Source organism: Cricetulus griseus, chromosome 7 (assembly GCF_003668045.3).
Source record: "Cricetulus griseus strain 17A/GY chromosome 7, alternate assembly CriGri-PICRH-1.0, whole genome shotgun sequence".
Lineage (NCBI taxonomy): Eukaryota > Metazoa > Chordata > Mammalia > Rodentia > Cricetidae > Cricetulus > Cricetulus griseus.
This window is the reverse complement of record NC_048600.1, coordinates 38,154,257-38,178,596: the sequence shown is the minus strand read 5'-3', so window position 1 is coordinate 38,178,596 and position 24,340 is coordinate 38,154,257. Positions and strand designations below refer to the sequence as shown.

The 24,340-nt window shown below is 46.3% G+C and overlaps 1 protein-coding gene across 2 annotated transcripts in view; it reads left to right on the top strand.

The window, feature by feature from the left end:
- Positions 1 to 24,013, top strand: part of Abat (4-aminobutyrate aminotransferase) — a 40,899-nt gene extending 16,886 nt beyond the window's left edge. The window contains exons 6-15 of one of the 2 annotated variants that reach the window (XM_035447992.1): positions 7,348 to 7,428; positions 8,244 to 8,336; positions 9,628 to 9,690; positions 11,607 to 11,670; positions 13,675 to 13,823; positions 16,036 to 16,173; positions 18,382 to 18,549; positions 20,834 to 20,980; positions 21,778 to 21,889; positions 23,640 to 24,013. In XM_035447992.1, coding sequence (XP_035303883.1) covers positions 7,348 to 7,428; positions 8,244 to 8,336; positions 9,628 to 9,690; positions 11,607 to 11,670; positions 13,675 to 13,823; positions 16,036 to 16,173; positions 18,382 to 18,549; positions 20,834 to 20,980; positions 21,778 to 21,889; positions 23,640 to 23,761 — 1,137 coding nt within the window. In that variant the 3' untranslated portion in view covers positions 23,762 to 24,013. The remainder of the gene's footprint in view (positions 1 to 7,347; positions 7,429 to 8,243; positions 8,337 to 9,627; positions 9,691 to 11,606; positions 11,671 to 13,674; positions 13,824 to 16,035; positions 16,174 to 18,381; positions 18,550 to 20,833; positions 20,981 to 21,777; positions 21,890 to 23,639) is intronic. The other variant, XM_035447994.1, reaches the window with a different exon arrangement.
- Positions 24,014 to 24,340: the final 327 nt, after the last annotated feature.

The following is a 24,340-nucleotide window of genomic DNA, read 5'->3' as shown; positions in this document are numbered from 1 at the left end:
GTGACAGAATGTAACTAGGACAGCAAGAAAAACCCACCACCCCCACTCCCATGGAGACAGTCACTTAACCCCATTTAGGCTACAGAGTAAAGGACACAGTGCTGAAGAGTCACAGACAATGATAACCACTGAACATACATGGACGATGTACCATGTGCCAAGTATTGTGCTCTTCTCGCTAAGATATTTTTTTCTTTGAATGTATGTATGAGCAGGCATTGTATGTATGCAGTACTCCCAGAGGCCAAAAGAGGGCTTCAGATCCCCAGGAATAAGAGTTACAGACTGCTGCTAGAAGCCTGATGTGGATGCTGGGAACCAAACCCAGGTCCTCTATAAGAGCAGCAAGTGTTCTTACCCCTGAGCCATCTCTCCAGCCCCTCTTTTTAAATGTACTTCTTTTGGTTTGGTTTGGTTTGGTTTGGAGTTTGGGGTTTTTGGAAACAGGGTTTCTCTGTGTAACAGCCCTGGCTGTCCTGAAACTCAATTTGTAGACCAGGCTGGCTTCAAACTCACAGATCTGCTTGCCTCTGCCAGCAGAGTGCTGGAATTAAAGTTGTGCACCACCACACCCACCTCTTTAATGTACTTCTATCAAACTTTAATGCATGTGTGTCTTGTATGTTGGGCATACCACCCCCCCCCAACCACCTATGTGGTCTATTCTTTATGACAGTAATACTCTGTGTTTGGGGAATGTTTAATAGATGAAGAAATGGAAGAGCAGAAAGATTATATATCTGCCTTAGTTTATATACTATATATACTTATATAGTAAATATCTGTACTAGCTTTCTCATTTGCTATAAATTAAGAAAATGCTTATTTTGGCTCATAATTTGAGGGTACACCATCATGGTGGGGACAGCATAGTGGCAGGAACAAGAGGAAGCTGAAGTCAGCAATCCTGGAAATATGAATGCTGGTTCTCAGCTCACTTTATTTAATCAGTACTCCAGCCATGGGGTGGTGCCATAAACAGTTAGGGGGTCCCCCACCACAATGCAACAGAAAGTCCCTCACAGACATTCTCAGGGGTGATTCTAGAGCCTGTCAAGTTGACAATCAATATTAATCAATATGCTGCCCCAAGGCCACGTGGGACAGTGGAGATGCTGGAAATAAATCCAGAGGACTGAGTTCATCTGTGATGGAGCAGGAAAGACTTCCCAGGGAAGTAAATTTAAATAGAGACCTGAGGGAGGAGAGGCTATGAGGTAGCAAGCCAGCGACAGTGAGGCATGCTTGAAGAATAAAAGACAGAATGGCCTGAGCAGAGACAGCAGCAGGCAGGATTCAGGTAGGACCAGAGCAGCAGCATAGTTCACACCACCATTGTCCTGGTTTGATTTCTGTCGCTGTGAGAAAACACTGACCAGAACAACCTGAGGGAGGAAAGGGTTTATTTAGCTTAAAGTCACAGTCCATCGCTGACAGAGTCAGGGCAGGAACCCAGTGGCTGGAGCTGACACTGAGGCACTGAGGGGGTGCTGCTTACTAGCTGCTCCCCATGGCCTACTCAACCTGTTTTCTTTTATAACCCAGGACCACCAGCCCAGGAATGGCACCACCCCCTCTCACAACAATCATTAATCAAGAAAATGTCCCACAGACATGTTCACAGGCCAATCTGTCAGAGACAAGGCCTCCACTGAGAGTCCCTCTTCCCAGATAAGTATAGGTTTGTGTCCAGCTAACAACATCAGCAGCAACAAGAAGAAAACAGTTCAACCTTCAATAGATTTTCTCAGCTTGGCATTGACGGTGTTTAGAACCAGGCCATTCCATGTTGTGGGGGGCCTCTTGTCATGGACACACACAAAAAGTCTTAGAAATGGCTGTACTTCCCCTGTCCCCTGCTGGGTACAGTAACCTTGGCTGAGAAGCCCCAGCACAGAAGAGCTGTCCTGAACATGGTAGGAAGCCACGGCCCTAAAGTTTACCACATGAGGAGACATGGGTCTGTCCTCCATGTCCCTCCTTGGTATACTCACTGAATCTGTCCAAGAATCTCATAGCCTCCCATGTTTGGCCCCTTGAGGATCTTTTTAGATGTCACTTTCCTTGTTTGAGAGATGCCACTCAGTTGTCAAAGTGACCAGCATGCAGGAAGGAAGGCCTGAATTCTTTTTTTTTTTTTTTTTTTGAGACAGGGTTTCTCTGTAGCTTTGGAGGTTGTTCTGGAACTCTCTCTATAGACAAGGCTGGCCTTGAACTCACAGAGATCTGCCTGCCTCTGCCTCCCAAGTGCTGGGATTAAAGGCGTGCACCACCAATGCCACACCATTCAATGGAAACTGGGATGGTGGTGAATATCAATAATTTCCACACTGGCCAGGTGGTGGTGGCACACTCCTTTAATCCCAGCACTTGGGAGGCAGAAGCAGGTAGATCTCTGTGAGTTCAAGGCCAGCCTTATCTGCAGGGTGATTGCCCCCAGGACAGGCTCCAAAGCTACACAGAGAAACCCTATCTGGAAAAAACAAAAAAAATTAATAATAATAAGAATTTCCACACTGGAGAAATGGATGCAGGATGATAAAATGTTCAAGGGCACCCTCAGCTATACGAATTTGAGACCTGAAAAGTTGTGTGAGATCCTGTCTAAAACATTAATAATAATAGAAATATTACTTTCCTATTTGTTCCACTGCTATGCAATGTTGAAACTGTTATATATTCATTTTCTATTACTATATTAACAGATGGTCATAATTCTAATTCAAAATAATGCCCAAGAGTTATGCATAGTGGCCCATGCCTATAATCCAAGTACTCTGAGGTAGGAGAGGATCAGGAGTTCAAGTTCATCCTCATCTACATAGCAAGTTTGAAGCCAGCCTGGACTACATGAGAGCCTGGGCTACATGTCTCAAAACAACAATAAACTCAGAACAATACCTGTGTATGGCCTCTGCTTCTGGCCAAGGGTCTGTTGAGCTAGCTGTGGACTCTGCTCCTAGGGGCAGGCCTCCCAGGCTCCCAGCTGGAGGCTAGACTCATTCAGCCTATTGGCAGATTCCTTTCTTCCTGGTCTCCTTGAAGTCTGTCACCACCTGCAATAGAGTCTTATCCTATTCTACTTCTGCTCATGTGGTCACACTGGACCCAAAGGCAAATAGAGAGCTATCTCCTTAGCTATGCCCATTAGGAGCCTTTGTGACAGCTTCCTGGTGATGTGGGCATGGTCCTGGGGGTTAGAAGGTTCTGCAGAGCATCCTGTGGTTGCTCCTGCCATGCCGATGAGCTGATGCACCACAATGAGTCAGCTGTATAACAGGATGTGACGTGCCTCACCTCCCCCTGAGAATGTATGAATAGTAACAGGGATCAAAACAGGTCACCCAGCTGTGACTTCCACCATCCAAATTAGACTGACCCTGGCCCTCTCTCCTCTTCTCTGCCCCATGAATGGGATTATTCCTCATGTACTCTTTATCATGTCTGATTATTTTTCTCAAAAAATCATGTGGATAGGAAACTGTCATGGCATTGCCCTGTGTGAATACACAGCAAGCAGTTTATCTTCCCTCCTGAAAATAGTTCCAGGTTGGGACTCTCAGGAAGATAACTACTGTAGGCGGTGGAGCCCATATCCTTTGTGGAATCCACTTGTGTGTTTCTATTGGATACAGAGCTAGCAGCAGAATTGTGGCCGTGGTGTGGTGGGTGTTCATATTCTGTTTCTGCAGATCCTGCCAGTTTGCAAACTTACTGACTTGATTTCCCTTCCCACCAGCACTGGGGTGGGGCTGGGGGGGGTCTCCATCACTTCATAGTTCCTGTGTGACTCAGAGGAGGACATCCTTGTCCACTCATGCCAGGAAACTTGATCCCTAAAGGAAAGCTGGGGACAGTAAAAGCTCAGTCCTACTCAAGAACTGCACTCCACACTGGGGATGTAGCTCTTGGTAGAGTGCTTGCCTAGCCTGCACAAAGCCCTAGGTTTGATCCTAGGCACTGTACAAACTGGGTGTGGTTTGCATGACTGTACTTCTAGCCCTCAGGAGGTAGATGCAGTGATATCAGAAGTTCCAAGCCACCCTTGGCTATATAACAAATTCAAGGCTAGCCTGGACTACAAAAGACTCAGTTCCAAAAAGTCCTTTAAACCCCAGAATTGATCTCCTGAAAGAGCCATGATCAGTTGGCATGGCCTGCCTGGGAGGGACTAGAGGACAGTGTTGCCTCCAGTTAATTGAGGGGAATCCTGAGAAGGTGGCCAATGAAGCCAAAGGCTCAGGGGATATGTTTACGATCAGAGCTGCTTTGTTTTAAAACTTGTGCAGATCCCAGATGCCTTGGCAGCTGGTGCTGAAAGAATGTGTCAACAAACATGTCACACATATTTGCAGTGTCAGCTGCCTGCGGAGGCAGTCTTCCCAACAACACATGACGTCAAGACCCAAGGATTCTGATTTTTGCAACCACATCTCCCTGTTCTTACAGGAACCTTCCCTGCCTATCCCACATGCCTGTCACATATTACCCAGGCAAGGGTTGGTCCTCACCTTCACCTCCCCAGCTTGCTATGGGACCCCCACCTACCCACCCATCTTCCATCTAACCCATTCAAGGCTGGAATGACAGTTGGGCCACCAAGCCCACCAAGCATGCACTTGGGTTCTGGTCCTCATGCTTGCCCAATGAGAGCTTTATCCACTGACTCATTCCACATCACACCTGGCTTCCTATTAACCCACTGGGGCCACCACAGCATTACTGTGAAACCGGTGATTTCATGTCACTGCAGAAATGGATACTGTCCCCTGCATCTATCTGGGTTCCAGTTCTAATGTCTTTAGGGCCATCTCAATACATTTCCCCAACTCTGTGCACTGTGCGTTGGACCAGCCTGTGCATAGTCACACTGCTATGAGCAACAGCTGTAGTTGGGCTGGATGAAAGCAGAGGGCCAACTAAGACACTTGCAGTCTGTGATATCCAGGCCGATCTACTGTTCTTCTGTACTCTTTATGCCTTCTCTCTTCAAGGTTCTCTATCAATACCTGGCAAGAGGTGCCCACGTTGGCAGATGAAGACCCTGAAGTTCAGAGATGTCAGTTAGGTGACTTGCCCAAGGCTACACAGCCAAAGCCAGGTCTCCCTTTGATGCACGTTAAGACAGCCACACTGGTGGCAAGCCTTCTGGAAATCTGTCCTCATTTGATTCTGCAGCCACATGTCCCAGATATCTTCTGCTCTTAATGCCACGCTTTGTCGAGCAAGAACACCACCCCCACATCTTTTCTGGGCCCAGATAGGCAATCAAGCTGCCAGCCAGCCTGTCTCTCTCCAGGGGCCTTTTCGCTGCAGCCTATGGCGGCACTTTGCTCCCACCCTGGTCTCGTCATGTTACTGATTTCTCACAGGCCCCATGAGCAGGTCAGAGCCAGAAAGAAATGCTTTTTAAGGTCCCTGCTAACTGACCAATGTCTTCAGTTGTGTCAAGCAGATGTGTGCCCAGAATTAGCATTTCTGAGCAGAGGTGCCTGGAGTGCCCTACCCAGAATGTTATCAGAAGCCAGCAAGCCCACACTGGAGTCTTGTCTGTGTGTCTTGGGACAAATTGCCTGACCTCTCTGGGTCTCGGCAGTGAGGAAAGTTCATGGTTGATACTCCTTATCCTTCCTGCCCCCTCTGCATCTCCTAGTCCCACAAGGAGGGGTCATAAAGCAGGAAAAGGAACAAAGGTATGGATCTGTGCCACTTTCTACTGACCCAAGCCACATCCTAAAGTCATCAGGAAAATGACTGCTGGGGCCTCCCTGTCCTGAACACGCCCCCCCCCCCAGTATAACAACGGCACCATTCAGATTTGCACTGAACTCATTATCTGGTCATAGCCAAGAGAGGCAAGTGTCTGAGAAGTCCCTACATCCCAGTACAGCCTCCATTTGTCTGTTCTGGTTTGTTTGTATTTCTGATATAGGGTCTTCTGGAATCTAGACTGGCCTCAACCTCCCTATGTAGCTAAGTGCAGCCTTGAAATTCTGAGCTTTCTGCCTCCATTTGCCCAGTGCTTGCAATTGCTGGCATGAGCCACCATGCTAGATTTCTGCAGTGCTGGGCATGGAACCCAGCATTTTGTGCATGGTAGGTGAGCACCCTACCAACAGAGCAATATCCTCAGCCTCAACCTCTCTGTGTGTACCAGACTGGCCTGAGCTTGATAAGAATCTACGCCACACCCTGCCCAATCCCTACTTTTTATTTTTTATTTATTTTTTCCTACTTTTTATAATAAGTGTTCTCTTTTTTCCTCTTCGTTTTTGTTTTTTGAGACAGGGTTTCTCTGTGTAACAGCCCTAGCTGTCCTGGAACTAGCTCTGAAGACCAGGCTGGCCTCAAACTCAGAGATCTGCCTGCCTCTGCTTCCAAGTGCTGGGATTAAAGGAGTGAACCACCACTGCCCAGCTATGATAAATGTTCTTAACCATAGCAAGGGAATACGTCTTGATTTATAGACAAACTACCAATCTCCTTTCTCCAGCTGCCCCTGCAGTTACAGTCACTTACCAAATGATGCACACAAGTCGATGCTGCTCAGGGCCAAGCCACAGACATCCCTGGAACTCCCCAGTCTACACAGTACTTTTCTTTTGTAATGTGCCCTAGAATCCAAGCCAAGGTGCCAAGTTGCATTTAGTGTGAACCCTTTTAAGATCCAGGCCCACTTCCACGTGACCTCACTCTTTGTCTCTTGAGCGGCCTCTCTGTTACCAGCCCCCTGGAGGTATGTGTTGTGGGTGAGTCCCCAGGACTGCAATCCCCTTAGTCCACCTCAGGTTTGTTTGGTCATTGGCATGAAGTCCAGCTCCAGCACCCAGATGAGGAAGGAACTTTGGCTCCTGGTCATGTCCTTGGCTTCCCTATCCTCAAGCCCAGAATGCTCCCTTCATCACTCTCTTGAAATTCTGAACTATTCCGAATTCACTGGTTTTGTAAAGTAGGACACTCCTGCCCCCAATACTCTAGCTGCTCATCTGACCAGTTATAAGTTATCTTAGGATGCAGAAAGGCCCTGTCCAGTGACTACCAGGGTGTAGGTGACCAGATGGACCATGCTACCTCCCTGGTCTCACTGTTGCATGCTCTTTGGGATCACTCCCTCCTGGTGGAGTGGGGCAAGGAGGAAGGCCACAGGTAGGAAGTCATGGACCTCCTGTACTGTTCCTAGAACCCCTGTAAGCAAAGATGGGCACAGAGAGCTCTCCCTGTTAAAAAGATAAAGTCGTTGAGACTTCGTTTTAAATGACTTACCATTAATAACTTTAACTATATAATGTGGAAGAGGATCTGGATCAGATCCCAAGAACTGGCGCATTTGCTGCTGTTCTTTTACAGAGTACTTTCATCAACAGACCTGCCTTGGGCATCCTGCCTCCAGAGAACTTTGTAGACAAACTCCAGGAGTCCTTGATGTCGGTGAGTTTGGGGGATAACCCTACCCATGTTTGTAGTCCACCTTCCAGCCTGTCTGTCCTCAGAGATGGCCATGGCAGGGTCAAGGAAGGATTGGATCCACAGCCAGGAAGGATGGGTGGGCAGATGGTACCTGCTGCAGTAGCTGTCTGGCCACATGAGGCCCTGTCTCAAAAGGAAGAAAAGAAGAGAGGGCAGGAGGGAGGACCAAAGGGAGGAGATAAGAGACAGCTTTGCTGAAATGATCAACTTTTTTCCTGATTCATAAATAATTTTGTATTTGGGTGTGTAAACAGGTCTCCTATAGCCTAGAATGGCCCCAAATGTATGATCTATGTAGCCCAGGCAAGCCTCAAATTTACTAGAGGGATAGCCTTGAACTTTTGATCCTCCCGGATCTACTTATTGCAGGAGTGTGCCAACACACCCATTTTATGCAGGGCTCAGAATCTGAACCCAGGTCTTAGTGCTCTACCAACTGAGCCACATCTCCAGCCCTCAAGAAAAATATTTTTAAAATTTGAGACAGAGTGTCACTGTGTATTCCCAGCTGGTGCTGAGATGGATGAGGGTACACAACTACACTGGGCTAGGCTCCACTGGAGTTTCTCTTGCTTTCTTTCCTCTCTGCTAACCTCATAGATGTCTCTGGGCTTCTTCTCCACCCTGGAAAAGACTGAACCCACCATTCCAACCTATTGTTTCTGGTGCATCCCTGGTTCCCTTCCTGCCTCTCTCAACCTCCCACCAATGCTGGAAGATTCAGCTCCAGGGATAGAAATAGGGTCCAAATTACTCATAGTGGGCTCCCTCTGCAGGTGGCACCCAAAGGCATGTCCCAGCTCATCACCATGGCCTGTGGCTCCTGCTCCAATGAGAATGCATTCAAGACCATCTTCATGTGGTACCGGGTAAGCTTTGGGGAAGGAGCACCCACACTGACTCAGCCCCACTCTGACCCCCAAACCTCCAGTATTCAACTTGGATATAATCTAGAGCAGTAGTTCTCAACCTTCCTAAATCTGCAATCCTTTAATGCAGTTCCTCATGTTATAGTGACCCCCAATCATACAATTATTTCATTGCTACTTCACAACTGTCATTCATAATATAAATATCTATGTTTTCTGATGGGTTTAGATGACCCCTGTGAGGGTATCTCAACCCACATGTTGAGAATTGCTGGTCTAGAGAGCTTGGTTAGAGCTTTCCAATATCCCAGGGTGAAGTGGCACAAAAGACTTAGGTTCTGCTGTCAATGTAGTTATGTTACTGGACTTATTAAGGTGGAGCCTCACAAGGCAGGCTAGCCATCTGTTCTCAATAAGTCAATTAAAGAGACAAATTAATAGTTAAAAGCAAAAAATGAAGATTTATTCAATGTGGCCACGTAGGGAAGAGAACAAATAGAAGAGGTCCTGTCACACATCAAGTCTGTCTTCCAGGTCTGGACAGGAGACTTAGGTTTGTTTGTTTGTTTGTTTGTTTTTTATTTTTGGTTTTTCGACACAGGGTTTTTCTGTGGCTTTGGAGGCTGTCCTGGAACTAGCTCTTGTAGACCAGGCTGGTCTCGAACTCACAGAGATCTGCCTGCCTCTGCCTCCCTAGTGCTGGGATTAAAGGTGTATGCCACCAATGTCCTTCGAGATTTAGTTTTAAATACAAGAGATCTATTTAACTAAGCAGTTCTGGACAGTTCTGGGTGTGGTCCCACCCACCATTGTCTCAGCTCCAATCTCTCCTGTAAGGTTCTGACAATTTATAAATCTTTCTTAAGGATGCAGGTTTCCCCCTCTAATTTACCCCTTGGGCTTCTAATTTACCCCTTGGGCTTTAGCTCTTTTTTTCTTATAACATGAGAGCCCAGGAGGATTTCAGTTTCTTGGGGGTCCATTATTTCAATAGCCTGACAGCCAAATGTCTTCATTCCTGCCAGAAGGGTTACGGTCACGATTTTTCCTGCCAAAAATGGCCCCATCTCAACTAACCCTGGTTGCTGCTGATAAAATGTAGAAATGATTGCATTTATTTCCTTGCAAGCTCAATTAGTATCATGTGTCTGTCTAGACATGTCATGATAGAACATTAAGTCAATCCTTAAGAACATACTCTGGTTGCGTGGATTAAGCATCACCGTGGAGGGGAGGGGACACCTCTTTTACCCCAGCATGTCTCTAATTCTACTCTGTTCTGTTTTGGAAGAGTAAAGAACGAGGGCAGAGAGGTTTCTCAAAAGAGGAGCTGGAGAGCTGCATGGTCAACCAGGTAAGTGCAGAGTGTCAGAGGAGGCTCAGTTCCAAGCCTGACAACCAGAGTTTGATCCTGGAACCCCACCCACTGTGACTCACCACACACACACACACACACACACACACACACACACACACACAGAGGCACTCACACATGCCATGTAATTATCTTGTAGGTGTAGCTGGGTCTACTCCCTCACCCATTTGAGGACCTGTCCTGGCCATTAGTTGAATGACCCCATCCTTTTGAATTAGGAGTCCCAGAGTTCATTTCCTTGTACAAGGCTGAGTGCCACTCTACCTAATCGGCCATTAGTTTCCCAGAACAACTTCCTGAATTTGACAGTCTACAGAAACCATGAATGTCTGCTCAAGTCTAGAGCAATCCAAACCATTAGCACTAATGTCTGCATTAGAGTGTTCACTCTACTGGTGTTTATAGTAATTACAACCAGAAAAGGATAGACATCACCTATTTTGTCCAAGCATGAAAAAAAAAAAAAAAAAAAAAACAGTTAAATGTTGGGCTTCCAAATTCAAAAAGGATGCTACAGATGGGGTTCACTTTCACTTGATGTCTGAGATGGGCTTGGTCTACCACTTTTAGTAGCTCCACCAAAGTGTACCTAATGATGTGTGTCTGTTGCCATCTTGCTGTGTTGTGTTTTATAGCACAGCTTCCATGAAGCCCAGGCTGACCTGAAGCTTGTAGGCCTCAACCATGCAGAGATCCCACTATATCTGCCTTCTGAGTATTGTGGGATTACAGCCCTGTGCTACCAACCTAGCTTGGTCATCTGTCACCTTTAAAATCAGGAGATATACATGAAATAGTGACGAGAGTATTCTGGGATGCGTGGAAGGAGATCGTGGAGCTTTTCTCTGGGAGGATGCTGCAGGGGCCTCTAACATCGCAGAGCCCAGGGTTAAGGGCATCTGAGGTGGTAGCAGCAGTTCTCCATGAGGGATCCAGAAGCCTGTTAGGAGTCTCTTGCTGGATAGAGAGTAAAGAATGCAAACTCTGGGGATGGAGTGAAGGCTCAGCGATTAAGATCACTCACATGGAACCTGGGGTCGAGTCCCAGCACCTACATGGCAGCTCACCACCATCTGTGACTACAGACCCGGGGAATTCAATGCCTTCTTCTGATCACCTTGACGCCAAGTGTCTGTGTGGTGCACAGACACACAGACAAAATACCCATGAACATTAAATAAATATTTTGTAAAGCAAAATGAATAGGGACCACCTCCTCATCTGCTTGGAGCTGGGAAGTGGCTAAAATTTATGCACCAGATTATTGAGCCTCTGGAACCCAAGCAGGGAGCTGCCTGACATCAGGAGAGAAAAAAATGAGGTTCCTCCTCCCACTGTTTTCCCTGTCCAACCTCTAGACACCTTGGCCATTCCTGGTGACCATGCATTTTCAGTGAGAGCCACAGCTTAGTTCCTGTCTCAGGTCAGCCTCACAGCACAAGGCTGTGGAAGCCAGGGCAGCCTGGAGCATGTGAAGACTGGAGGAGCAGAGAAATTATAGGACCAGTCCCTCTTCTGGCAGCACCCAATCAGCAGTGGGACTGGTGGTGCACTCTACCACTGACTGCCACCAAATAGAAAAATGCCACCCAGGGCAGACCTTATCAAAAGCCAGAAGCCCAGACAGTGATGTGGAACTTTTTTGTTTTAAATTTGTAACTTTTAAATCCTCTGAAGAAAGGTGCAAACAAAACAGAATGCCTGCAAACTGGGTATGACTGCTAATATCCAGTTCACAGCCCTGCCTCCACCCCCACCCCATACACACACACACCAGAAAGGACCATAGTTCTGGTGGACACTTGTCTTCATCTGGGTCTACTGATGAAGCATACAGTCCCCAGTGCTCACAATAGTGACTGGTGCCTGTGATTTTTTTTTTTTTTTCATTCTAGAGTCCTGGATGCCCCGACTACAGCATCCTTTCCTTCATGGGCGCTTTCCACGGGAGGACTATGGGTAAGGAGGGACTAGTATGGTCCCAGACTTCCTGCTGCCTGTCACCACAGATGCTAATGAGCAGAAACAAAAGCTGTCTCATATCTAAGAATCAATTAGTCTGAGGAGACAGAGGGTTAAAAGTGTGTGTGTGTGTGTGTGTGTGTTGTGTGTGTGTGTGTGTGTGTGTGTGTAGTGTGCCTTCCCCCTCCTATCTTCAGCCAGCTAGTTTTACCGGGAGTAAAAACAAAGGCGTATCATCCTCTGATTAGGGGTCAGCCTCCTCTCTGAGATTCTGATGTTTGTGTATCTCTCCATATCCCCTCCTGAACTTTTTCCTCATTATTATCTCTCCCTGTGAAGCATCACAAGCCTTCCTAAGCACCACCTAGACCAAAGGTTGACTCAGAACAAACAAACAGTTAGCAGTGTACACAATGGGCTATTGCAATGTGAACATACAAGGCAGATGAAATGGCTCAGTGGGTAAAGGTACAAACTTGCTGGCATGTATTTGATCCCCAGAACCTACATGGTAGATGGGACTCCCTTTACTTGTCACCCTACTCTCACGTGCACACGCTGACACATTCACCCACCCTAATAAATAAATAAATAAATAAATAAATAAATAAATAAATAAATAAATAAGTAAATAAGTAAATAAATGTAATTTTTAATTTTGAAAAAAAGAGGGGCCTGGAAAGATGGCTCAGTGGTCAAAAGCACTTGTTGCTCTTGCAGAGGACCTAGGTTCAGTTCCCAGCCACCACATGGCAGCTTATAACCATCTGTGACTCCATGTCCAGGGTATCTGATGACCTCCTCCAGCCCACAGTCCACATACACACAAACATGCATGCAAAGCACTCATACATGTAAAGTAAAATGTTTTAAAATATTTTCCCTAAGAAATTATTTTTTATTAGTTCAAATTAGAAACAAGCCTGCTTCACACATCAATCCCTTCTCCCTCTCCCTCTCCCTCTCCCTCCTCTCCTCCCCCATCCCCCACCCCCCTACTCCATCCCCCACTCTGCTCCCCAGGGAGGGTAAGGCCTTCCATGGGGAATCCCCAAATTCTGTAATATCATCCTGAGAAGGGCCTAGGCCTTCCCCCATGCTGGATGCATCCCTCCACATGGAATGGGCTCCCAAAGTCCCCCCCCCATGCCAGGGATAAACACTGGGGTCCATTAGCTCCCCCCTGTTCAGGTCAGCTGACTCTGTGGGTTTCACCAGCCCGGTCTTGACCTCTTTGCTCTTCACTCCTCCCTCTCTGCAATCAAAATAGTTTTGAAAAAACACTGTGTACCTGTAGCTTCCTTTCTCCAATATGAAAGGCAAATATACTCTTCTAATGCAGACTATAAAGGGCTAAAAAGATGGCTCCAGAGTTATGAGTGTGCGATACTCTTCAGAGGACTTAAGTTTTGATTCCCCGCACCCATGTCAGGTGGCTCCCAGCCTTATGTAAATCCATCTCTAGAGCGTATCATGCCCTTCCTGGCCTCCTCAGGCATTATACTCATATGACATACATTCACCCAAACACATGCATACACATTAAAAAATAACAATAACACGGAATATAAAAATGTCCCATCCATCCCTCCTGTAACTAACCTTGCTCCATCCCCAGTCCTTTTCTTACTTTTAAAGCTCTGGTAACTAAGAAATCTATAGTTGTCTGTGCTATAGTGTCAGTTCCCTGCAGAGAGGGGATGATTGTGCCCATTTGTAAATATGGATTATGGGCTAGCAAAGGGAGGAACTTTCCAAGGTCATTTAATCACCAAGCAAGAATTTTGAACTCTTGTCTCTCCTTTTTGGCAACTGGGTTTACTCTGCAACAAATCATAATGCAAATGCACACACACACACACACACACACACACACACACACACACACACACTATCCAAGGTTCCACATACATGGGACTAAAGAGCTCATCATGCCCTCTTTAAAGACATTCTGTGCTACTGCCCAAGCCAACTATCTGCTCTTCTGTTTTCTGGGCTCAGGATGCTTAGCAACCACACACTCCAAAGCAATTCACAAGATTGACATCCCTTCCTTCGACTGGCCCATTGCTCCATTCCCACGGCTGAAATACCCCCTGGAGGAGTTCGTGAAGGACAACCAGCAAGAGGAGGCCCGCTGCCTTGAAGAGGTAACCTGGTACCCCACAGCTTCCTTCCAGCAATGTTTCAGTATCCTGAGTCTGAACCCACAAGAGGACAAATGTAGGACATGGGTAGTGCTCCTCAGAGGGATGTAAGGACATGAAGACATGCTTCAAGTGTTCCATAAGGGAAGAGACAAGAGGCGTTATTTTGCTACCTAGTATTTATCCCCACTCCACTTTTAGTATCAATTTCTCCACCACTTCTTTGGGGACAAATTTAAGTGACTTCAAAATGAAGGAGAATAACTTTATTTAAATAATATGGATGTCTGATAGGGAAAGGTGTTCCATTGGTCTAGTCATCTGGTTAGCATTCTTTCCCTGAGTTCCAGGGCTTCTTTACATTTCGTTGGAGGTCACACTAGGAAGGAATGAGGAGGACTTGCAATCCGTTGCCTCCATGGCTTCATTTCCCCCAGAAACAACTGCCTTTGATCTACCCCATGTAGGAAATGGAAAAGCATAGGAAGGGTTTTACTCCTGGAGCCTCTATATCGGATTATTATTGGATGGATAATAACTCTGATGGCTTAAGCATGTCACCACCTTCAGCCAAGATTTATTGAATACCTACAGGGTGCTAAGCAGAGTTCTGAGTGGTAGGTATTTAGCAGTAAATGAAAGAGACAAGACCATAGGTCAGGCTTGTAGCACAGACAACTATAGATTTCTTAGTTACCAGAGCTTTAAAAGTAAGAAAAGGACTGGGGATGGAGCAAGGTTAGGAAAGTGTTTACCTGACACTCAGAGTCCTAGGTACCACATAAAATCAGGTGTGGAGGTGCATGTCCCTAATCCCAGTGCATAAAAGATGGTCAGGAGAGTTAGAAGTTCAAGATCATTCTCAGCTACACAGTGAATTCAGGCCATTATAGAATATATTAGAACCTATCTTCATAAATAAAGTAGATGAAATTTATTTTAGTAGCATGTTTTATTTGTTTCTTGAGATACAGTCTCAGATTCTAGTCAAGCTGTTCTGGAACTTACTGCTTAGCACAGGCTGGCTTCAGACTTAGAGAAATCCTGCTGCCTCAGCCTCACCAGTGTTGTGGTTCCAGGAGTGAGACATTGTATTTTATTGAGCCTAATATACCAAAATATGGTCTCAACATGTAATTAATATTTTTATAATGGCTGTGAAATTGTTTTTCATATTAAGCCCCTGGAACACTGTGTGATCTGCATAAAAACTCCTTAAGTCATGGGCTTTGTTTTGTTTTGCTTTAATTTTGAATATTTATTAAACAAATAGTAAACTATCATAGTGTTATTTGTTCATCATCTATAAGATAATACCTGCTTCAGAACAAGAGTTCAAATATAGAAGCACTTGGGGACACTTGGGTACCTTTCTTATGTACCATCATTGTTATTGTTGTTGTTGTTGTTGTTGTTGTTGTTGTTTTACATCAGCTGTAGCAGTGCAAGAGTCACAGATCATACAGCTCAGCCATTCCAGCATTTAGTTCAATCCATTTTATGACTCAGTACACTATCATCTCAACCAGGGATATGTTATCACCCTGGGCCGTCTTCTCAGGTCAGTCTAAGTGCTCTGCCCACACAGCACACAACCCCATGACACACAACCACAGTGCTGCCATCTGCTTTTGCTACAGATGGGTTTGCAACAGCTTCTCAAATGTCTTCCCACTAGCTGCACAAACAAGCAGAAAGAGCAATAACAGCACTGCAGAGGCAACATTGGAGTAGTCTCCACGCCCACACTTTCAGTGGGTTATTCAAATATGCCCACTTACAGAGCCTGGCATGGTGGCATATGCCTGCAATCCCAGAATTTGGGGGTAGAGGTAGGAGAGGCTAAAGTACATGTCCACACTTGGCCATATAAAACAAAAATTTAAGGCAAGGTTTATCTATGTCACCCTGGCTGGTCTAGAACTCACTGCAGACCAGGCAGTCCTTCAACTCACAAAGTTTCACCTGCTTCTGCCTCCTGAGTGCTGGGATCAAAGGTGTGCACTACCAGGCCTGGCTTCCGAAGGCTCCCCTAGGTGCTAGCCCCAATGAAGCAAAGCACATCATTCCTATACAGAGTGTGGCTCCTAACAGGCCCCACACTTGTCATGGGAAATGCCACAGACACAGTGTAATTTTAAGGGGTTCCCAGAGCCCCCCCCCCCCCGTGCCCAGCGCATCTGTGAACAGCTTCCCTTTCCCTTTCTGGGTTTAGGTGGAAGATCTGATTGTGAAGTATCGGAAAAAGAAGAGAACAGTGGCTGGAATCATCGTTGAGCCCATCCAGTCCGAGGGTGGAGACAACCATGCATCAGATGACTTCTTTCGGAAGCTAAGAGACATCGCCAGGAAGGTTAGAGTGCCTGAAATGAGGCTGGACAAGGGTTTCTGAGTTCAGTTCCCGGAGCAAAAAGTTGGTTCTACTTCTGCCTGGGAGTCCATAGAAACTTACCTGTGCAGAAACTGGCTGGTCTTCTTGAGGGCATAGACGTTGGGCTTGGCACTAGGGGTATAGCTCAATGGGATAGGTTTACCTAGCTTGTTGCATCTAAGGTGGGAGCAGGCTTGAGCTAGGAGGCATGGGTGATTCTTATTTAAGGTAAGTTTGCTGAATCAGCCTCTGGAGCTGGAGTTGTGTAGGCCGTTGGCAAAGCACTTGAGTAGCATGCACAAGGTATGGGTTCAGTCCTCAACACCAAAGAAAAAAGTAAAAGTTGTATGGGACGAGATGGCTCAAGCCTACAAAGCTAGCACTCGGGAGGCCAAGGCAGGAGGATTATCACAGGTTCAAGGCTAGTTTGAGTTATGTAGAGGGTTTAAGACCAGACTGGGTTATAGAGTGAGAACCTAACCAAAAAAAAAAAAAAAATTAAAAAACAAAAAGACATCCTTCAAAGTACTGGAGGTTTTTGTTTGTTTGTTTATGGTTCGGGGAGGGGTTGGTTTGTTTGGTTGGGTTTTTTTTCTTTTAATTTATTTTACTTTACGTGCGTGGGTGTTTTGCCTGCATGTATATCTGTGCAGCATGTGCATGCAGTGCCTGCAGAGTCTGGAAGAAAAAATAAGATTCCCCTGAAACTGGAGTTGCAGACAGTTGTGAGCTGCCATGTGGGTGCTGGGAATCAAACCCAAATCCTAGCGAAGAACCACCAGTGCTCTTAACCATGGAGCTATCACTCCAGCCCCCAAACTACTGTTTTATTCTGGTGTCTTAGTTAGGCTTACTATTGCTGCTACAAAACACCATGACTAAAAAGCAAGTTGGGGAGGAAAGGGTTTATTTGACTTAAGCTTCCGTATCACAGTTCATTATCAAAGGAAGTCACACAGGGCAGGAGCTGATGTAGAAGCCATGGAGGATGCTGCTTACTGGCTTGCTTCCCCTGACTTGCTCAGCTTACTTTCTTATAGAATCCAGAATCACCTGCCCAGGGTTGGTCCCACCCACAATGGGCTTGGCCCTCCTCCCATCAATCACTAGCTAAGAAAATGCACTATAGTCAGATCTTATGGAGACATTTTCTCAACTAAGGTTCCCTCCTTTCAGATAACTCTAGTTTGTGTGTCAAGTAGAGATAAGACCAGCCAGTACATCGGGACTTGTTCAGTGATGAGATCCCTGAGATGGCCACAACCTGCTGCTTTCTGTTTCTGGAACTTGCCTTGTCTTTCAATCCACTGTGGGCTATAGGCAGCAGATGTAAAAGGAGCAGTGTCAACATCAACTCTTTAGCTTAATGGATTGGGCACTGTATGCATTAGCTTTTTGTCGCTGCAACCAAATTACTTGATTTAAACAGAGTAAACCCTTAGAGGAAAGACTGATTTTGCTCCATAGTCATCTGGCCCCATATGCTTGGCAGATCACCGTGGTAGCAAAACATGCGACACAGAACTGTTCACATCGTAGCTGACAGGAAACAGAATGAGACAGGAAGTGATCAAGAGATACTCTAATCCGCCTACAAAGACCCACCTCCCAGTGACCTATTTCCTCTGGCTAGATCCCCCCACTTCTAAAGTTTCCACAACATCCTAGTAGCACCCTGGCAGGAGACCAAATGCTCAACACAGGAGCCTGTGGGGGAAAGTTTATATTCACATGGTAACAGCTTTATGTAGAACGGACACATAAAACCAGTCAGTTCATAGAGAAGACACATGGGACATGAGCCAGTTCACACATGTAAGGAATTGGTGAATCTAGGTAATGCAGAAACCATGGCAGCTGCTGTAAAGGGGGTGACTTCTCGGCTTCAAGCTTGTACACATTTGCCTTCTGATGCAGTCAAGCCCACCACGGCAGCCACATGCAGCAGAGCTCTGAGATGGTATGGGGAGTCTTCAATGTTGTGGTTTTGTTCCATCTAGGCAGTTCTAGGGTGTGTTCAGATGCAGCTCTTATCCAAACTGTTCTGTTTTGGTCTGCATAGCTGGGAAATGGGGCTTGGCTTTGCAGTTTAGAGCACAAGGGTGGGGCACACAGCTGGCCTCCAGCTTGGCTGGGGGGTCCCTGGAGGCTTACCTGTGTTTGTTTCTCCCCGCCCTGTTCTCGGAGCAGCATGGCTGTGCCTTCCTGGTAGATGAAGTTCAGACTGGAGGAGGCTGTACCGGCAAGTTCTGGGCCCATGAGCACTGGGGCTTGGACGACCCAGCCGATGTAATGTCCTTCAGCAAGAAGATGATGACTGGGGGCTTCTTCCACAAGGAGGAGTTCCGGCCAAATGCTGTGAGTATCCTGGCTTTCTCTGCTTGTTCAGATCACATGGCTGTTCCCTTACATACCTAAGGAACCAAGGGGTCTCCTGGGTGGCACAGAGGTTTCCTTCAGTGTCACGTGCAATAATAATGTCAGTAGCTGCTACTGTAGAACGGATGCTTTGTGCCTGTCCGTTTCTGGTGGTCCCTTAGTTTACACAACAATCTAACTAGGGAGCCTTGTATTATCTCTGCAGTGCTTTACTGATGGCAGGCCAGGCATAGAAGTCACGCAAGCCTCTGCCATAGTTACTTTTCACGTTGCTGTGACCTAATAAGAACATCCTAAGGAAGAGTTTGGGCTTACAATTTGAAGGGCTGTAATCCATCATGACTGGAGGCATGGTGACAGGAGCAGGAGGTGATAGGTCGTACTGCATCTATAGTTAGGAAACAGAGACGGGGAAGTGGCTCTGGGCAATAAAAACCTTAAGGTGGATCCAGTGCCCACTTCCTCCAGCAAGGACACACTCCTTAAAGGTCCCACAAGCTTCCAAAGCACCAGCAGTCAGGGACTAAATTTTCAAACACATGAGCCTATGGGGACATTTTTACATTTAAACCATAGCACCCTCCAAGGTTTGAGCCTGTTAGTGATAGTCCGGAGTCTCACAGAGCCCACCTGTTAGCCATACACATACACTACAAATTTTCATGTGTGCATATAAACACACACCCCCCCACACACACCTACACACCCTCCCCCCCCCACACACACACACGCATACACACACACACACACACACACACACACACACACACACAAGGGGGGGGGGGTGTTATTCAGTTGTCGTGTCTGTTCATGTTACTGCCAGCAGAGGCCAGAAGAGAGCTTCAGAACCCTGGAGCTGGAGTTACAGGTGCTTGTGAGCCACCCAGTGGGAGTGCTAAGGTCCTCTGCAGAAACAATGAATACTCTTAACTGCTGAGCCTTCCCTTCAACCTAGTTCTTTTACTCCTAACATGTGACTTAAACCTGGGCATAGTTGTAACTGGCAACATTGCTCCTGTAACAAGGGTTCATGGATGGGAAAAGTAGATCATGTTTAGGAGTCAGCAGACCACGATGCAATCCCAGTGAGCCACCACCAATGAGCCGCATTTGCTATGGCTAAGGTCTTCCAACCTTTCTGTACTTCAACTTCCTGCTGTATTAAATGAAGATTGTAGGGCAGTTGTGCACCACAGAGAAAAGTTTCAGTCAACAGTAGGTTACATATCACAGTGCTCCCTCAAGGTTGAATTGTCTGTGACATTATAATGACATTTTAGTTTGTCTAAGAATGTTTGCACAGTGTTGAAATCACTTAACACTGAATCTCTCAGAACGCCCCCTTTATTAAGTGGTGTACCACTGCAGTTTAGGAACAGTTCTTGATTTTTCTGGGCCTGAAAGACTTCCCAGGGTATGTGACAACCAGGTCTTTCTTGATAGTGCCAGCTTGTGTGGTTGTCATTGGATGACTTCCAAGAGATAATCGATGTTACCCTCCTGGCCCTTAGGATGTTTGTTGGTTCAGTTTCTCTCCTCTTTGAGAGATGAAAATGTATAGGTGCTGGAGAGATGGCTCAGTCAGTGAATTGATTTCCATGTTAGCATGAGGACATGAGTTTGAGTCCCAACACCTGTGCAAAAAGCCAGGCATGGTGGTGCATGCTCATAGTCCAAGAATAGCTGGGAAAGCAGAAGCAGGAAGCTTCCTGGGACTTGCTGGCTAGCCAGCCCTCCAAATCAGTAAGCTTCAGCTTTAGGGGAAGACCCTGTCTCAAAAAGAATAAATAAAATAAAATAAGGTGACAGCTCCTAGGAACAACATTGTTCCTTAGCTAGGTTGACCCCAGGTGGATGACAGTTGACCTGGCTTGAGCCACCTCAAACCGAACCCCACCCCCTTTGGTGTATGTGTATGTATGGGCACGTGTGTTCGTGTGAGCACACATGCATGTTTGTGCACATATGTGTAGAGGCATATACAATTTTTTGCAGGGAGTCCAAGGGGGAGGGTTAGAAACTTCAAGTAGAATCATTCATTGAATTCCTCAAAAGGCAAACAGTTACCACTCGATAAAGGTTGTTAAATAACTTGAGTTTCTCTCCTGGGCAGTGAGGGACCCATGTAGAGACCCGCACTGAGTCATGTTTGAACAGGCAGAGTAAAGGGGTGGAGTGAAAAAGAGAGAAACAGGGAAAGGTGTGCCTAGGGGTAGGGGACCCTTCAAAGTGTTCTGTTGTGAGAGCCTCTATCTCATTCTAGCCTTACCGGATCTTCAACACCTGGCTGGGAGACCCATCCAAGAACCTGCTGCTGGCTGAGGTCATCAACATCATCAAGCGGGAGGACCTGCTCAACAATGTGACCCATGCTGGGAAGACCCTGCTCACAGGGCTGCTGGACCTCCAGGTACCTGTCTCAGCCCTGGCACCACTTGCTGGCCAGCAGTTCTCAGCTAGCCATGCTGCTTTCAGGTTCCCAGGCTTTGGCATGTGCAAAAACAGGTAGCCCCATTCTTCCATCTCAACCCTATCCCTAGTCCCTCATCTCTTGACATCAAATTCAAACATTCCTTTGAGAAGATTCTCCCTATAATGTTCTGGTAGCCTAATTCCCTCCTCTGCACTGCCCACCAGGGTTTGTTGCAAGCCACGTGTGTAATTGTTTTATTATTTATTATATTTGCTTTTTATTGCATTATTATCATGTAGCCCAGGCTGTCGATGAGTGTGATATGTATCAAGGATGACTTTGAATTCCCCATCTTCCTTCCTCCACCTCCAAGTCCCGGGATTACAGATGTGTGGTACCATGCCTGGCTCATGGACATAATTTTAAAATCTTAGAAGCCAGATGAAAAAGCAAATTGGAATAGGTAAAGTTACTTTTAATATGTTTTACTTAATCTATCTGATGTCCAGAATACTAATATTTCAACAAATCATCAATATAGAAAATAAGTAATGTGCTAAGCCGAAATCTAATGCCAATGATCTCAGTTCTGAAGAGACAGAGAGAAAGTGGGAGAGCAACCTGGTCCACATACAAGTTCTAGGCTAGCAAAGGTGTAGAGTGAGCCTCTCTCACAAACAGGGCTAGGGAGGTGGTTCAGATTCCCATCACCCACATAAAAGCTGCGTGGGCTTGGCAGCACCGATGAATACCCAGGAAACAAGTTTTCATCCCAATTTGTCTTCCTGTTGTAGGCCCGGTACCCCCAGTTCATCAGCAGAGTGAGAGGACGAGGCACGTTTTGTTCCTTTGACACTCCAGATGAATCCATACGAAATAAACTCATTCTAATCGCCAGAAACAAAGGTAAAGGGGGCAGAAGTAGCTGCTGAACTTAGCCATCTCATCAGTCTATAGGTGTGGGTGCTGAGTTTTGCTAGGTACAGGGTGGGGGAAGCAGAGGTGCATGGGATAAACAGACTTGATGCCTTTTCTCAAAAGAAGAAAAGTTACTGGTGGGATTCCTTCTCTTTGTTCTGAGTTTATTTCTTTTTCCTGTATTCTGGGGCACCGTGTCATGCATCCCAGGCTCACTTCACACTTGCTATGTAGCTAATTGAGGATGTCTTTAAATGTCTGATCCTGCTGCCTCCACTTCCCTGGTGCTGGGATTGCAGGCATATACTACCAAACCAAGCTTATATTCAGTGCTGAGAATCAAACCCAGGGCCTCAGATAGGCTAGCCAAACCCTACCACTGAGATACACCCTTTCTTGTGCCTTCTTGTAGAGTCCCTGCAGCAGCCCCAAAGAACAGAACTGTTAGCTGGAGTCTTGTCGTTGTTGTTGTTTTGCTTATTTATTGTAGTTCTGGAGATCAAAGCTACAACTCTACACGTGCTATAATAGACAAGTGGTGTACCACTCAGCTAACTACCACTACAGCCTGACCACCACCCTTATTTTCCTTTAAAAACATTCTTATTACATCTGTGATATGTGTATGTCCAAGTGCTATGGTGCACATGTAGAGGTCAGAAGACACCTTCATGGGGTCAGTTCTCCCTTTATGTGGGTTCTAAGGACTGAATTCAGGCCATGAGGCTCGCATGATAAGTGCTTTATATGTTGAACCACTTCATCCCTATCCACCCCTCCACCCCTGCCACCTTTTAATTTGGAGACAAAAATCTCACTAAGTTGGCCAGAGTGGCTTGAACTCACCCTATAACTCAGGCTTGCTTTGGACCTACAGTCCTCCTTCACAAGCCTCCCGAGTAGCTAGGATTATAGGCATGTTCCACTAAGCCTAGCTTTTAACTTTTTATTTATTTATATTTTGAGATAGGGTATCATTGTATAGTCTAGGCTTAGAACTTGGAATCCTTCTGCTTCTGCTTCTCAAGTGCTGGGATCACAGGTATGTGCCACCATGCCTGGCTTAGCCTCCTTTTGAAAATGTGAAAAAATAGTTCCAAAGCAGCAGCTACTTCATGCCATACAAACCCAGGCATGTACACCCAGCACACTGGATGAAATCCCTCTTTGAAAATCAGCAGTGTCCACCCTTCTTCAATGATGGCTCAGCCCCTTCTGCATTTGTTTTTGTAATGTATTTATTTACCTATTTTCTTACCGCAGTGTACCATGAGTTTCTGGCAAGGAAGAACTTTTATCTTGAGATTTTTCTACCATCCAACCCAGTAGTAGGAAGAGAGCTGACATTCAAAGTTAGGAGGGCTGGGCCTGGGGGCACACCCCTTTAACCCCAGGCAGGCAGGTCTCTGTGAATTCAAGGCCAGCCTGGTCTACGTAGCAAGTTCTACGACAGCCAGGGCTACACAGTGAAACCATCTCTTAAAACACACACACACATACACACACACACACACACACACACACACACACACACACACAAAATTAGGAGGGAAAGAAAAAAGAGGGTGGGTGAGGGAAGAGAGAGGGGAGAAAGGTGAGATGAATAGTGGAAGGAAGATCAGAGGAAAGCCTGCCTGGGAGAGCAATCCAGGGCTGTGACAGTGCCCACTTACCCCCCAAGTCTCCAAAATGTGGCCCTAGGAACTCCTACTCCTAACCTAATGTGTTCTTCTTCCAGGTGTGGTATTGGGGGGCTGCGGTGACAAATGCATCCGTTTCCGCCCCACACTGGTCTTCAGGGATCACCACGCTCACCTGTTCCTCAATATTTTCAGTGACATCTTAGCAGACTTCAAGTAAAGAAGCCATTCCCGTGACATTCAGAGAAAGCCCGGTCTCAATGGTGTCAACTTGATTAGTTTGCCTAATTCATATTTTCACTTAAAAGTTTATCAGAGGCGAATGCGTAAGCTGAAGGGTCATTTGTGGGGCAGGTTCATTGTTCAGTGGTTGTGGAGGATCAAGCAGGTGGGGAGGACCTGGGTTTGGGTTTCCTCCCTGAAGAACTCATGGTGCCAATTGGTTAACGCCCTTAAGTTCTGTGTAAGCCTTAGACAGTTTTAGGAAAGGCCATGAGGCCATATTTCTGCCAACCCTGGACCAATCAGTTTCTTAGAAGCCACTCAAGGCCATTACACCTGCTCTGAGGCAGGCAGGCAGGATCCTTGGGGTCTCAGTCCATCTCAAGTACCCTGTCTTGGGATCAGAGATGCTGGTGTCCTCTTGTCCTTTACGAACAAACTGTCCTTGCTTCTCATCAAATCCCTAGCTCCATACCCCACTCATGACTTAGTGAGGGTCTGGATGGTTTTCAGGAAGATGACAAGTAGGGAGAGAGAAGTGTGTTTGGGGAGAGAAGGGGCTTCGTTACCCTAAATA